Source organism: Pristiophorus japonicus, chromosome 14 (genome assembly GCF_044704955.1).
Source record: "Pristiophorus japonicus isolate sPriJap1 chromosome 14, sPriJap1.hap1, whole genome shotgun sequence".
Taxonomy (NCBI): domain Eukaryota; kingdom Metazoa; phylum Chordata; class Chondrichthyes; family Pristiophoridae; genus Pristiophorus; species Pristiophorus japonicus.
The window spans coordinates 97,438,443-97,452,886 of NC_091990.1; the positions used below are offsets into that span (position 1 = coordinate 97,438,443).

The 14,444-nt window shown below is 41.3% G+C and overlaps 1 protein-coding gene across 1 annotated transcript in view; it reads right to left on the reverse strand.

Annotated features, from left to right (window-relative positions):
- Positions 1–14,444, reverse strand: part of cracr2b (calcium release activated channel regulator 2B) — a 207,416-nt gene that overhangs the window by 50,683 nt on the left and 142,289 nt on the right. The window contains exons 9-10 of the mRNA XM_070898566.1: positions 13,147–13,201; positions 3,705–3,784 (exon numbers count right to left, since the gene is read on the reverse strand). Of these exons, the coding sequence (XP_070754667.1) occupies positions 3,705–3,784; positions 13,147–13,201 (135 nt within the window). The remainder of the gene's footprint in view (positions 1–3,704; positions 3,785–13,146; positions 13,202–14,444) is intronic.

Genomic DNA, 14,444 nt, shown 5'->3' on the forward strand with positions numbered 1-14,444 from the left:
AGGGTGAATCTGAAATGACCCCATGGGTTCCAAACATGCCAAATCTTAATGTATTCATCTGAAATGACTTCAATATTTTAGCCAAGAGGCGAGACCATTTATTTTAACTGGGTTAACAGCCCCCGCTGAAATAGCAAAGAGCAAAATTGCAGAGCCAGAGGGTTTTCCTTAAAATGAATGGCTTACTTGTCATTTCAAACAGTTAAAAATGATATTAAAAAGCTGGAAATCCTGAATGTAGTCGTTAGTCTACCTGATGTTGTTCGATATTGTGGGTTATATTCAACCATTTTAGAAGTGAAGTTAGTCATTCATTTGAGAGTAGGGGGCTGATCCTGCAAAATTTGACCTCAATTTCTTGTATATTGTAGGTGCGGAGCAGGGAAACAGTAGCCCAGAAGGCCATATGTTGAGAATTGCTGGCTGGGTTTTCTGCCTTCCTTCCCCTGGTGTAATTCGGGTGTGTGGAGGTGGGAAATGGACGCACATTTCCCCATCCATCTGAGAGGGACTAGTGGCCAACACTGCGCTCACCCATTGGTGGGCGGGCTATATGCAAATGACAGAGATGCATCATCTGACACATTTAAAACTTAGCAACACCAGGCCCAAGGACATCTGCTCATCCTCTGTTGCTAAGGCAGTGAGGGCGGGGAGGACTAAAGTCTTACATTCAGAAAGCCTCCAAGGTCTATCATAGTACAACTCCATTCCAGCTTCTCTGATGGGGGCCAAGGAGCCACCGTGACCTCCGAGGATGAAAGATCACGCGAGGTCAGGAGAACATCCTTGCAGTGGGCCAAAATCTGCCATGCTGGATATGCATCCAATTTCCAAGAAAGTGGAAAATTTGAGCCACTGCATCGAAACTGGAATTGTAATTATCAACCTTAATTTTAAATGAATTTAAATTTCAACCATTCTACAATCTTATTGAAAGTATCTCCATTTTGTTTTATAAAAGTTAAAATTAATAAAATTGTACAACATGCTGCCATAAAATAATTTTGAAATTATAATAGCCTCTTACCGACCAATTGCGTTGATGTTCCTAGAACTGAATTTGCTTAAGAAAAAGCTCTCAAGTCATTTCATTCGAATTGACATTTATGGGCAGAGATTAAATGGGATGCAGTCACTGCTTTTGGAAGGTGGAGGGAGAGTTTTCAGACAAGGTCATATCTGGGAACACCTGACAAACTGTGCTGCAAAGCTCCAGTCACAATTGGCCAGATTTGGCTTGTGGGGTAAATTTACACTGGTGTTGTTTTTTGCTATAAATTAAACTTCCCCCACCACCACCCTTGACCTACTGAGCCAAACTGGTAAAGAAGGTCCCAGGTTCATTCCCTAATCCATAGAGAGTTAGTTGATATCATCTCAAATGGTGAGTGAGGGTGCTACCATTGTGGCCTCAGGTGTACCTGTGGCATTGTAAGGAAAGGAGAGAAAGCAGGTAAAGTAGTTGCTCTACGGAGAGCACTATCAAGTGTTCCTATGCAGGCATCAGGTTTGGCTGTGATACCATGTTCAGCCAATAGCCTGCTGCTTGTGGTTCTATACCTAGCACAAGTCACCCCCTTCATTATTATAAGAATTTGCTGGCGAGGGGGCTGCTATGTGTCATTTTGAAAATCGAAAAATATCCAATTTTTTTTAACGTCAATCTCACGTGAAAAGGGAGCAGGGCCACGCATCGAGCAATACCCTATAGGCTAGATTTTCCACCCATTCGTAGTCAAGATAGAAAATCCAGCCCATAATTGTTAGGGAGGGGCGGAGGAAAGAGAACTTTAGTTAATTCAGTTTGTAAATCAGAATGAGATATCTGGCAATTGGTAACCCAACATTACAGGAGACAAGATGAATGAGATGAGAATCTTTCAATTTGAAGCTTCCGTGATGCTGCAAGATGCAGTTTAAGAATTAGCCAGAAACCGTCAAATCTGTCCCAATGTCAAGGAGTTTGTGGGACCGAGATAACACTGGAGCACCACTGCAAAAGCTTTCAATGACCAAGAGATCAAACTTCAGAAATAGCGACCTGTCCTGTACAGGTTGACCTGTACTTCAAGCTGTCGGATCTCAATGCTGGAGAATAGGACTCCACCTTTGGAGCCTAAAGTCCCCATTAAACACTCCCAAGTCACGTACATCATGTGAGTTAGCTGCAGAGCTCCTGTACCCCAACAGTCTGCCTCAATTCTAAGTGCACAAAAACAACCCCTGCTGTGCCAATGTGACATTTCCAGTTTCATACACCAACCATCCTTAATTCACTCATGGCCAGACTGCCAAATTAATCTAACTTTGTGCTGAATTTTGAGCAATTTTGTGCTACGATCCCACACCCACCAAAAATGGACAGATCTCATCCCAAATTAATTTCACTTCTGGCCTTAGCTGTGGAAATCTTAGCAAACTTTCACCCCATCTGTTCTGGCCTGGATTTAAACCAAAAAGGCTAGGGCAGTGTACTAACTGCAACATCCAGTCTCAAGGCAAGTGCCGAGCCCTGACGAAGGGTCACACCTGAAACTTTTGACTCATGTTGCTGCAGATTTCAAACATTTTTTGTGTTTGTTCCAAAGGATAGACGACTGAGCACTTGAGAAAATCTGAAGCTGATCAGAGGGAGCCAGCGTGGCTTTTTTTTTTTAAAAGCTAAGTCATGCTGACTAATCTGGTTGAATTTTGAGAATGTCACTAATGAGGTAGTCAAATTATTTCCTCTGATGGGGGAATCAAGAACGAAGAGAAATGATCTTAAAATGAGACCTAGACCTTTTAGCATGGAAATCGGGAAGCACTTCTTCACACAAAGGGCAGTAGAAATCTGGTGTCGTCTCCTCAAAAGGCTGTGGGTGCTGGGACAATTGGAGCTTTCAAGACTGAGATCGATAGCTTTTTGTTAGGTAAGGATATCAAGGGATAAGGTGGGTGCATGGAGTTGAGGTACAGATCAACCATGATCTAATTGAATGATGGAGCCTGCTCCGAGGGGCTGAATGGTTTACTCCTGTTCCTATAACTAGTTTTCTTAACAATTCTTGAAGAAACTGTTACATTCACATTGTCTTCCCTTCCCATCTCTTCTGAACGTGTTTACTCTTGTAAGACAACACCCCCTTATTTTAAAGAATTCACACAGTTCCCTTGTGTCGCCAAGTGTAATTTCTCAACTGAGAGGGTAGGGAGGCAACTTACACTCAAGCTTGTACCAAGACAACTCTTAGACCCAGCCTTTAGAAGGCACCTGAAAACAACTTGGGGTCACTGTCCCAGATTTCCCTTCCTTTGCGTTTCTCCCCGGCAGCACTGCAGAGCTTTGGAGCTCACTGTGTGTTCACTAGGACCGTGAACTTATATCCAACCACTTCCAAGTGCAGCATATTGGAGAGGCTCTACGCCAGTGTACCGCCTTGGAGCAATTTTTCTCTCCGGAAAAATTTGGAATATAAACATGTGAAGAGTTTAAATGGTCTACAATTTGACACCTTGGTCGCCTGGATCTGTAAACATGAAGCCTTGAGGAAACAGCAAGCCTTCACATGGAATTGTTCATGGTACTGGTGGTTATATGAACATCTCATGCAATACCATGGATGAAGTAACAGCAATTATAGGAAACAAAAGTGACTGCATTATTACGGGATCTCACAATTCATTGCATGCACTTATATTTGCATTGGCACGGGTCTAACCGTTTGACTGGTTTGTCCTCCACCAGGTAATTCCCTATCACTGAACCTCTCTTCAACAGGGGCTTTTTGCCAGGGGATGTCTGAAAATCAAAATAAGTCCCGAACAGTTAATTCAAGTCAATCTGTGAAGAGGAAAGAAATAATATTAAACTTCCCAAAAGTCAATACATTTCACAAATCAAAAAACCACATCATTCTCAACATCCCAAAGCCTCACACTGTTTAATAACCTTTCTGCAGAAGATTCAGTCACTTCTCACCCACTTTATACTTGGTACTGATCGTTGCAGCAATGTGTTGTGCCACCAGGATTATTATGCCATTTAACAAGGACAGAAAAGGTCACATCAACCTGGCGAGAAGGGCAACCAAGGCCCAGAAATGTCAATATGCAAGTGATTTTTTGCCAGTGCTTTGAAACAATGACATAATTCCTGTCAAAAATTACCACGTTGCAGAAATTCCACATTGTTGTTTGTCACCATGAAGCTAGGCTGTTCTTCAAACAATGGGAGGGACATGGAAAATAAAGCTCCCACAGCTTGCTGGTGTACGTGACAATCATTCCTTCGTCAAACACAAGTGACAGATTTCCAATTCACGAGGCACATTACGATGAATAACTTTCACTCCGTCTCTATGCTGCAATATATAAAAATATTACATTTCTGCTGAGATGACGAAGACCTCAGATCAGAATATTGGCAGGACGAAGCTGAGGAATGGGAAGAGTAAATATTTTTTAAAGTTTTTCGGAGTCTCGAGCCTCAATTCTGACTTTACTATAGTTTACAGATTAATAGTGGAACTTTACACAAGAAAAATCAACACCTTTATTTTGAAGAAGAGCAGTGGAGTTATCCCTGGTGTCCTGGCCAATATTTATTCCTCAATCAACATCTAAAACAGATTATCTGGTCATCATCACAATTCTGCTTGTGGGAGCTTGCTGTGCGCAAATTGGCAAGCATTACATTACAACAGCGATTACACTTCAAAAAAGTACTTCATTGGCTGTAAAGTGCATTGAGACGTCCGCTGGTCGTGAAAGGTGCTATATAAATGCATGTCTCCCACTGAAAAACAGTGTTGGGCATGAGAAAGTCATAGTGACCCGTCAGTATGAAGATTTACTGCCAGTCTTTTCCAAGGAGACTAATAGCTGCACACGAATGGTTTACACCAGTTGCCATTTTATTAAAAGGGTATGGTTCTCTAGATTCCTGGATTATTAGATAAGTGTAGGCAGTTTGGAAAAACATGCCTTTTTAAAAAAAACTCTTGGTGAGGTTCACCAAATTATATCAGCATAATCAGAGAATGCAAGAACACGATGCACCTCAGAGCCATGGTTCAAGGACAGCACTGGCAAATGCCTAGAGAACAGATTCTCCAACTGGACTCGGTCAGGAATGGTATAGGGGCTCAAAAAAGTGATGAGGCAAATTACTGGCAATATGGGGTAAAATATTCAAAGAAACATAAAAATGATGAAGCAAATTGGCCCACTACTGATAAACAGCTGTAAAAAGCACCAATGATGAGGGGAGGGTTTGGATTTGATTTGCCCATATCAAAAACAGGGCATTCGATGGTAGCAGCTTCTTTTAACGTGTTTATACTAAACCACCTAAAGAGGGAAAGAGTAATGACATGAGGTTTATTTTGCAACCTGTCCAAATGTAATTTGCCTCCCAAGGCATCAGTGACCATCGCCAACACAAGCTCTCGGCCTTTACTTCTCTGAAAGACACTTGTCCCTTGCTTTCAAACCGATGTGCTGGTTACAACATCTGATTAGATCCCCATTTGTAACTCAGGCATGACTGTCCATTATCCTATATATCAATCTTCTGAATCCTTAATTACATCCTAGCTTGTACCACATTTCCGAGTAAGCATTATGTTGTAGAGATAATGTTCTGACTCTCCACTGCCCATGCAGACTCTTTCCCATTGAAAGCACAGTTTGGAAATTTGGCCACGAGCACCAAATAGGTATGCGAACCCACACGTGCAAAGGAAAAGGGCCTCCGCGGGCGGAGAGTTGGGCTATACGGTAAGAGTTTAAAAAAAAGAGGAATAAAATGTTATCACTCATTTATATATTAAAAACCCTTTCCATTAAGGTAAATTTATTTTTAGCCCTGTTAAAACATATTTAAAAAAAATACATTTTTGTATAAAATATTTAATTAAATTGCATTTGAATTAATTTTGAATATGTAATGTGTTCTTAAAATTTATTTTCAGTGTTTTGGGGGTATTCCCATTCATACTAACAGCAGGTCCATACATACAGAATTACCAAAAGTATGAATGGGCTGGCCCACATGATCCCAGAGATCCGTATGATCCTAGGATACATGGGCCCCTACGCTGGCCTTCGCGTAGAGCCCCAGGACCGCAAGTCACCGAACCTCCGGGACCACCAGGTACTTTCGTAGAAATTATTGCTGCCGGAGGTTTTTGTCCGCGGGAAGCCTCCGACTGCAAATTCTGGGCCAATATCTCCTTATGTGGCTCGGTGTCAAATTTAGTTTGATAATACTCATGTGAAGCGGCTTGGGACATTTCACTGTGTTATTAAATACAAGTTACTGTTGTTGTTAGCAGCATTCTATTGGAAACAGATCATGCTTTTACAGTACCTGTACCACATGGAAACTGTGCTACAGGTGTGGCAAATTAAAACAAATATTACAAAGTTTGTTCACATCAAAAATCTTTATTATCAAAAGACCAATGTATTGGGGGATTCCCTCAAATAATTTTATACATATAAGTTCTCATTTTATAAATCCTTAATCAAAATATGTACATATGTTGTGCAGTCCTTCAGATCTCTGAAATGATTTGGCATTTTCAGCAATTAAAAGATAATCCAGTAAAATTTAAGTATTTAATGTATTATGGCTAGATATTTATAACCTTTTAGCTTATACTATATAATAAATTGTTTCATTTTTGTCAAACTTGGCTGAAATCGATTCATCACCATTGCGTGTCTAGTGGGCCAGTCGACTGAATATTTTAACATACCTACTTCACTCATGATGGCCAAAGAAGCTAAAGTCGTTCTCACTGGCAGGGGGAAAAAAAGGGAAATGCTGTAATTCATGATTTTAAATGTGTAAGGGGAAAACCAGTGAGGTGGATGAGAAGATGTTCTTTATGCTGAGAGAGAAGGGGACTGGAGAAAGGATTGCAAGCAAAAGAGAACTAAAAAAAAAAGAAGCAATGGAACAAAAGTGGGAGTGTAGAACCCCTGGAAGAGTTTCATCACACCACTGGGGTTTGACACCACATGCAATGGAGTTATGCTCTGTCAAACACGATTTATGAAAAGGTTCTCAAGTTTGTCCCTTGGGACTCCTGAGCACTTTATAAAATCTATCTGGAGTTAAATGTATTGAGTGTGCAGATACAGGTCTCAAGGTTTTCAGAGCAAACAGATTGTGACTAGCTAGGCAGGGTGCTCTGTGTAATGTGTGTAAGAAGCATTCACACAGCTCGAACCTGGGCACAGTTATAGCTGGAAAGAAGCAGTATATACAATTTATTCCTGGCTGGAACTAATGGTCAAGAACAAATGCACTGCAAAGATTATATATCAGCGCAAACGTCAACAATAATTCAACAATTAATGCTGAACTTTTGAGAAAAACCTTTTCAGGACTTTAAACTACCACAAATTTAATGTGTAGAGAAAAGAAAAAGACAAAAATTAAAATAGCAAACTTTTTCTGCCCGTGCAGACAGCAATTGGGCCTGCTGTCCACAAAAGTGAAAGTGGATCAAAGATGCGATCCAGAACAAGGCTTTATGCGCACAACAGAATGGGATCTGAGAGAAATTACCAAACCAGATCCAAATCCCTTAAAGAGTCACAAGGTGATAAGTTTTCCCTCCCATAATCTGTGTTGTTAATCAAATGATTGTATGCAACAGTCTTCACAAATGAAGGCTGAATAACTTCCAGATTCAGTCAGTCATTTTCATCTAAGAATCTATCATAACTGTAGAAGTCAATAAAACAATTTATTTACAAACACACAACAAATTATTGCCTACAAAACACCTGTAGCAAATTAAATAATTCCTTAAGGAAATAAGTGTTTTTTTTCCCGAGGAGCTCCAAAGATATGAGGACTTATTCTTGTAATGTAGCTCCTAGAGCTGTGAAGTTACAACACCAGGTAGTGAAGAATGGATTCTCACATCCTTCGTTCCTCAACCTTGTCCTGGGGGAGGGGGATATTTTAAATCAATATTTATTTGTTGGCCAATAGTTTTTATTAAAATCCAGACACTCAACTGTGAAACAGTCCCTCGAAGTGCATAAAAGATGAAGGTGTATAATCTGGTTGCATTCCAGCCACTTTCATTGGACATAGAGACATTAAATGAGTTGAACAGGGCTATTTGTTTTGGGCAGCTGCAATACTGGGTTCCGCCTAAATTTCTAGCAAAACGATACATGGGAAATTCAGAAATATAACACCTAGCCATAGTTTTGCACACCTCTTATGCACAGAAGTACGAATACAGAACTTTGGTGATGCACTCGAAACCAGGCTACGATATCCCCAAACCACCCCTACCTAAACAGTTTCCAAAACTATAGGCCGAGAAATTGGCCTCGGGCGGTAGTGCGAAACGGGTGGAATCAGATCAGCTGCCCGTTATACCCAGCACAGGATATTCAGCTCCATTGACTGCACTGCGTATAACAGGTGGTCGATCTGACACTGCCTGTTGTGCGCCAGCGCCCGAGAAGAATTTCAAGGCAATAAAGTCTTTCCTTTTGGGAACTGTTAGGGAGGTGCAGGGAGAATAAAAATAAATGTTAAATATAAGAGTTATTCTCTCAATAGTTCTTCAAAAATCCAAAGTGTAGAGAATAAAGCTGGTACAATCAAGACGTCGAATACAGCTAGCAACCTTCTGGTAAAGATTAGCTACCAGGTGCATCATTGTGTGATCCACTCCCATTACCCTATCTTCCTCTGAATGCCTAGTCTTCACATCGACCCCTTTTCCTCCCTCTCAACTGAGGTGGACAGACTCTAAAGCATGTATGACTGGTCACGTAGCGGTAAAATACAAGTCATGTAACAGGGCAATGGTCCGGTATGAACTGCAATCATCCAGCCCTGAAATGTCCCTTCCACATACCCTGAAGTTGCAGTTTAAGGGGATTGCATAGAAGTACACAATAGGAAGGTGGGAGGGCAGAAGACAATTTGTTTAAACAAAGCAATGTATTGCTGGTGCCCCCCAGTGAAAGACTACGATGGTCAGACACTAATTGTAACTTTTAATGTCAGACAGGATGGTCTTGGGTTAAAATGAGGTAGCAAACTATGAATGAAAATTGTCTCGCGTAAAAATAAAAGGGGGAAGGTAGCTCAACCGTGGCTTACAAGGGAAATTAGGGATAGTGTTAAATCCAAGGAAGAGACATATAAATCGGCAAAAAAAAAAGCAGCAAATCTGAGGACTGAGAGAAATTTAGAATTCAGCAGAGGAGCACAAAGGGTATAATTAGGAGGGGGAAAATAGAAAAAAGAGTAAGCTTGCAGGGAATATAAAAACTGACTGCAAAAGCTTCTCCAGATACGTGAAGAGAAAAAGATTAGTGAAGACAAATATAGGTCTCTTACAATCAGAATCAGGTGAAGTCATAATGGGGAACAAAGAAATGGCAGACCAATTGAACAAATACTTTGGTTCTGTCTTCACTAAGGAAGATATAAATAACCTTCCGGAAATATTAGGGGACCGAGGGTCTAGCGAGAAGGAGGAACGAAAGGAAATCAACACAATTTGCTGACTTATTAGTCAGGAAATTGTGTTAGGGAAATTGATGGGATTGAAGGCCAATAAATCCCCAGGGCCTGATAATCTGCATCCCAGAGTACTTAAGAAAGTGGCCCTAGAAATAGTGGATGCATTGGTGGTCATTTTCCAACATTCTATCGACTCTGGATCAGTTCCTATGGACTGGAGGGTAGCTAATGTAACCCCACTTTTTAAAAAAGGAGAGAGAAAACTGGGAATTATAGACCAGTCAGCCTGACATTGGTGGTGGGGACAATGTTGGAATCAATTATTAAAGATGTAATAGCAGCATATTTGGAAAGCAGTGACAGGATCGGTCCAAGTCAGCATGGATTTATGAAAGGGAAATCATGCTTGACAAATCTTCTAGAATTTTTTGAGGATGTAACTAGTCGAGTAGACAAGGGGGTGCCAGTGCATGTGGTGTATTTAGGCTTTCAAAAGGCTTTTGACAAGGTCCCACATAAAAGATTAGTGTGCAAAATTAAAGCACATGATATTGGGGGTAATGTACTGATGTGGATAGAGAACTGGTTGGCAGACAGGAAGCAGAGAGTTAGGATAAATGGGTCCATTTCAGAATGGCAGGCAGTGACTAGTGGAGTACCGCAAGGTAAATAGCTGGGACCCCAGCTATTTACAATATATATTCATGATTTAGACGAAGGAATTGAATGTAATATCTCCAAGTTTGCAGATGATACTAAGCTGGATGGCAGTGTGAGCTGTGAGGAGGATGCTAAGAGGCTGCAGGGTGACATGGATAGGTTAGGTGAGTGGGTAAATAGATGACAGATGCGGTATAATGTGAATAAATGTGAAGTTATCCACTTTGGTGGTAAAAACAGGAGGGCTGATTATTATCTGAATGGTGACAGATTGGTAAAGGGGGAGGGGCAACGAGACCTGGGTGTCAGTCATTAAAGGTTGGCATACAGGTGCAGCAGGCGGTGAAGGCAGCAAATGGCATGTTGGCCTTCATAGCGAGAGGATTCGAATATAAGAGCAGGGAGGTCTTACTACAGTTGTACAGGGCTTTGGTGAGGCCACACCTTGAATATTATGTACAGTTTTGGTCTCCTAATCTGAGGAAGGACATTCTTGCTATTGAGGGAGTGCAGCAAAGGTTCACCAGACTGATTCCCGGGATGACAGGACTGACGTATTAAGAAAGACTGGATTGACTAGGCTTGTATTAAATGGAATTTAGAAGAATGAGAGGGGCTCTCATAGAAACATATAAAATTCTGAAGGGATTGGACAGGTTAGATGCAGGAAGAATGTTCCCGATGTTGGGGAAGTCCAGAACCAGGGGTCACAAGTCTAAGGATAAGGGGGAAGCCATTTCGGACCAAGATGAGGAGAAACTTCTTCACTCAGAAAGTTGTGGGCATGTGGAATTCTCTACCACAGAAAGTTGTTGGGGCCAGTTCGTTAGATATATTCAAAAGGGAGTTAGATGTGGCCCTCACGGCTAAAGGGATCAAGGAGTATGGAGAGAAAGCAGGAATGGTGTATTGAAATGCATGATCAGCCATGATCATATTGAATGGTGGTGCAGGATCGAAAGGCCGAATGGCCTACTTCCGCAACTATTTTCTATGTTTAAGTCAGTTCTTATTGGCAACTGAAAATAAAAAACTTTTTGCCTGGATTTTTTTAAAGTTTATTTTTTAAAGAAAAGGAGAAAAATCAGTGGGAAAAAAATTGAGCCTATCTTCCCCAAAATAAAAACATAAAAAAAAATGATTTCCTCTCATTTTCTAAGTCTAGAAAATAAGCAAGGGACTTAAAAAAAAAAGGTATAGTCAAGCAACATGACAACCCATAAATATTAACTCAATTCCGATGCCACATTTATGATTCTTGGCTTCAGGCTTTACCTTAACATAGGAAAATGATTAGGCCGTTAACCCCTCAAGCTTGTTCCGCCATTCTATTGGATCATGGCTGGTCTGTACCTCAGTTCCATTTACCCCTTAAATAGTTTATTTTAAATAAGAAGTTCAAGAATCCATTATTGGGGTGGTTTCCACTATGATGGTGGGATAATAAAAATTGTTGGAGACTATGCATTGTTGGAACAGTGGCAATCTCGCTTTTAGCAAACCATGTCTTGGTGGATAATCAGAGCCTTTGATTGTAACGGGAGTCTTCGAGGGACCATCGTCGTGGCAATTGTGTGGATGCACCGATGCCCTTAAGCATAGGATCAGGCCATTCAGCGCTTCGAGCTTGTCCCATCATTCAGTTTGATCATGGCTGATTTGTACCTGCCCTTGCTCCATACCTAACTAGGTAGGAAAGATTGGTGTCTGTTGCAGTATAAAGAATACAGTCCTCACAGAAGTACTTAAAAATGATTATGGTCCCCTTAAAAAAAAATCTAAATTACACAAATCAAATGCATCCGTCACTATAGCGTGGCCCATACAGCGTGCAAAGTGTATGCGGGCATCGCATATCTCTCCAGACTCTACGCTGTGGTAAGACAATGTGGAAACTTTGGGGAGGGGGGGGGGGGTGGTGAGAGGGAGGGAAAGGTTTTCAAGTTTAGGAGGAAATCAGTTTGAACTGATTCATTATCCAAAAGATATCCATGAATTTACTGGTGAAAAAAACAATAAAAACTGATTTTAATGGTTCCTAATTATAGAATACAAATCAGCCACCATGATGTTATATATTCTAAAATGTACAATAAGAATGAACAGCAGCAGAGACTCCGGTGGTATTATTATAATTACATCTCTCTTCAGTACAGCAGCTTATGGTTTTGTTTGAAACATGTGGTAAAAGATTAGTTGTATAGAAATTAACTTCCAGGCTCTGTCAATACACTTTAAACAAATATCAACACTCCTTTTCTATCCCTCACTGACCTGCAATGTTTGTGCAAATTACCTTACTTTATTTATAAGCCGAACCATTGTGTTTGTAAGATGAAGCAGTGGCTAAAGGCAATGACGAAGCCTTTGGAAAGTAATTGGTCACATGTTGAAAAACTTTCATGTAACAGCTGCAATTAAGAGAATTGGATTTCCTTTTTCCAACAAAGACACACACACACACAAAATACATCTTGAAGATGCAGCAGCCTATCTGGTTAGTGTACTGAACAAAAAAGGCTCCATGAACCAGAAATTAATTTGTTCTGACCAAAAATGTCATATTATGATGTTCTGTTCCTCTCTTTGCACATTGTAACTGATAGGAAGCATGTCAAATCTGCTGCTCCTTGTGACTAAAGAGACTCTAATTTCCATCAGTAAGTGCAAGTATTGTGCTGACATGTGTGAAAATGAAGCTGTGGTAAAGATGACCTGACACATCTTGTCCAGTGAGATTCATTCCTTTGGGTTAGAGCAGATTAAACCTATCTTTGAAAATAACCAGCACTGTGCAAACTTAACAAGTTGGAATAAATCAGTCTCACTCCTTTGTGCCCAGAAAAATGATACTCCTGAAAAGGTGTGAAGTTTGGCAGCTAAGGTTTACAGTGGTCCCAGGGACCATTGTATGGGCCCACGGGACGGCAACAGCAGCAGCAGCAGCATTTGTCACGCTTCTGTACTACAACTCGCTTTTTGAGACTAACCAGCTTCTTGGCTTCAGAGGCATCCCTTTCGTCCCGGAGCTTCTTGTTCATCTCCCTGATTGAAAGACAAAGGATAGATTTATATTCAGCGATCACAGACACTGCACTGAACTACACACAGGTCTCAGTCCACACAGTTAATCCCACTGGTTTAATGAGTACTCAATCTTTATCTCTGCTGAGTATCCACCCTGGGGAGAAAAATCTCCATTTCAGATCCACCACTGTTATATTGGTGTTGGCTTAAACGCTTCACTACGCTTCTGACTTGCATCGCTCCTGTGGTTTAGTCGGTCAACTGAACATGTAAGCACGCATTACTGCTTTGTGCTGAAAAACCCACCCAGGCATTATTTAAAAGGCATAAACAATCTACTCGGGGGATGGAGAGAGGAGGGGTTACAGTAACAGTCCGCAGCACCCAACATTGTGGAGTCATGTGTCGTTTCTTCAACCGGACTGGCCTTTGAAGAGCACACATCTTGCAGTTTCAGTATGCGTGCTACCACAGCAAGCACACTCCTTGCTTCCTGCAGCCAAAGTGCCGGCAGGTTGATTCCACCTGGACAGACTTTGCCAGCATCACTGTGATGGGAGTGTCATATATGCCCATAATATATACATAATATGGATATGGAGGAAAAGCAAGTGAATGGAGCTGAGGTACAGATCAGCAGTGATATAATTGAATGGTGAAACAGGCTCGAGGGGCTGAAAGGCCTACTCCTGCTCCTTTCAATTGTCCTATATTCCGATAAGGGGCTATATTTTCCTCAGTTGTTTCAGTTTCGTGCATAAAATAGACAAGAGTATAAAGCAGAGAACACCAGTTTATACAGGTACTTGCATTACTTTTTTTTGCTAAATTTAATGACTGGAATGAATATATATCCGAAAGGCAGCAAGAAAGTGATTTAGAATATCAAATACATTGGGCGAACAACTTGGTTGGATAGCGTCCCCCACGAGGGGTGCTAAAGGGTTAGCGTCAGCAAGTGTCGACAGTAGTGTCGCTCGGCAACTTGAGTGTGCAGTTACCGGCAGCGCTGAGGAGCATCGCCCGGGAGCGTTGTGCCAGTGTACAACGCCCCCGGTAGCGACACGGAAGCAAACGTCGGTTTGCTCGCCACACTTAGCAACCCGCAGTGATCTCATCAGAGAAAATCCGGCGTGCAGAGCTGTCCTGGGGTGCTAAGGGAAGGCATGTCTGCATCAGGTAAATGTGATTGATTTTTGCGATTTAACTTTATTTGGGGTGCGTAATGTACAGGGAATGTATTTTGTGAATTTTGGTCTGA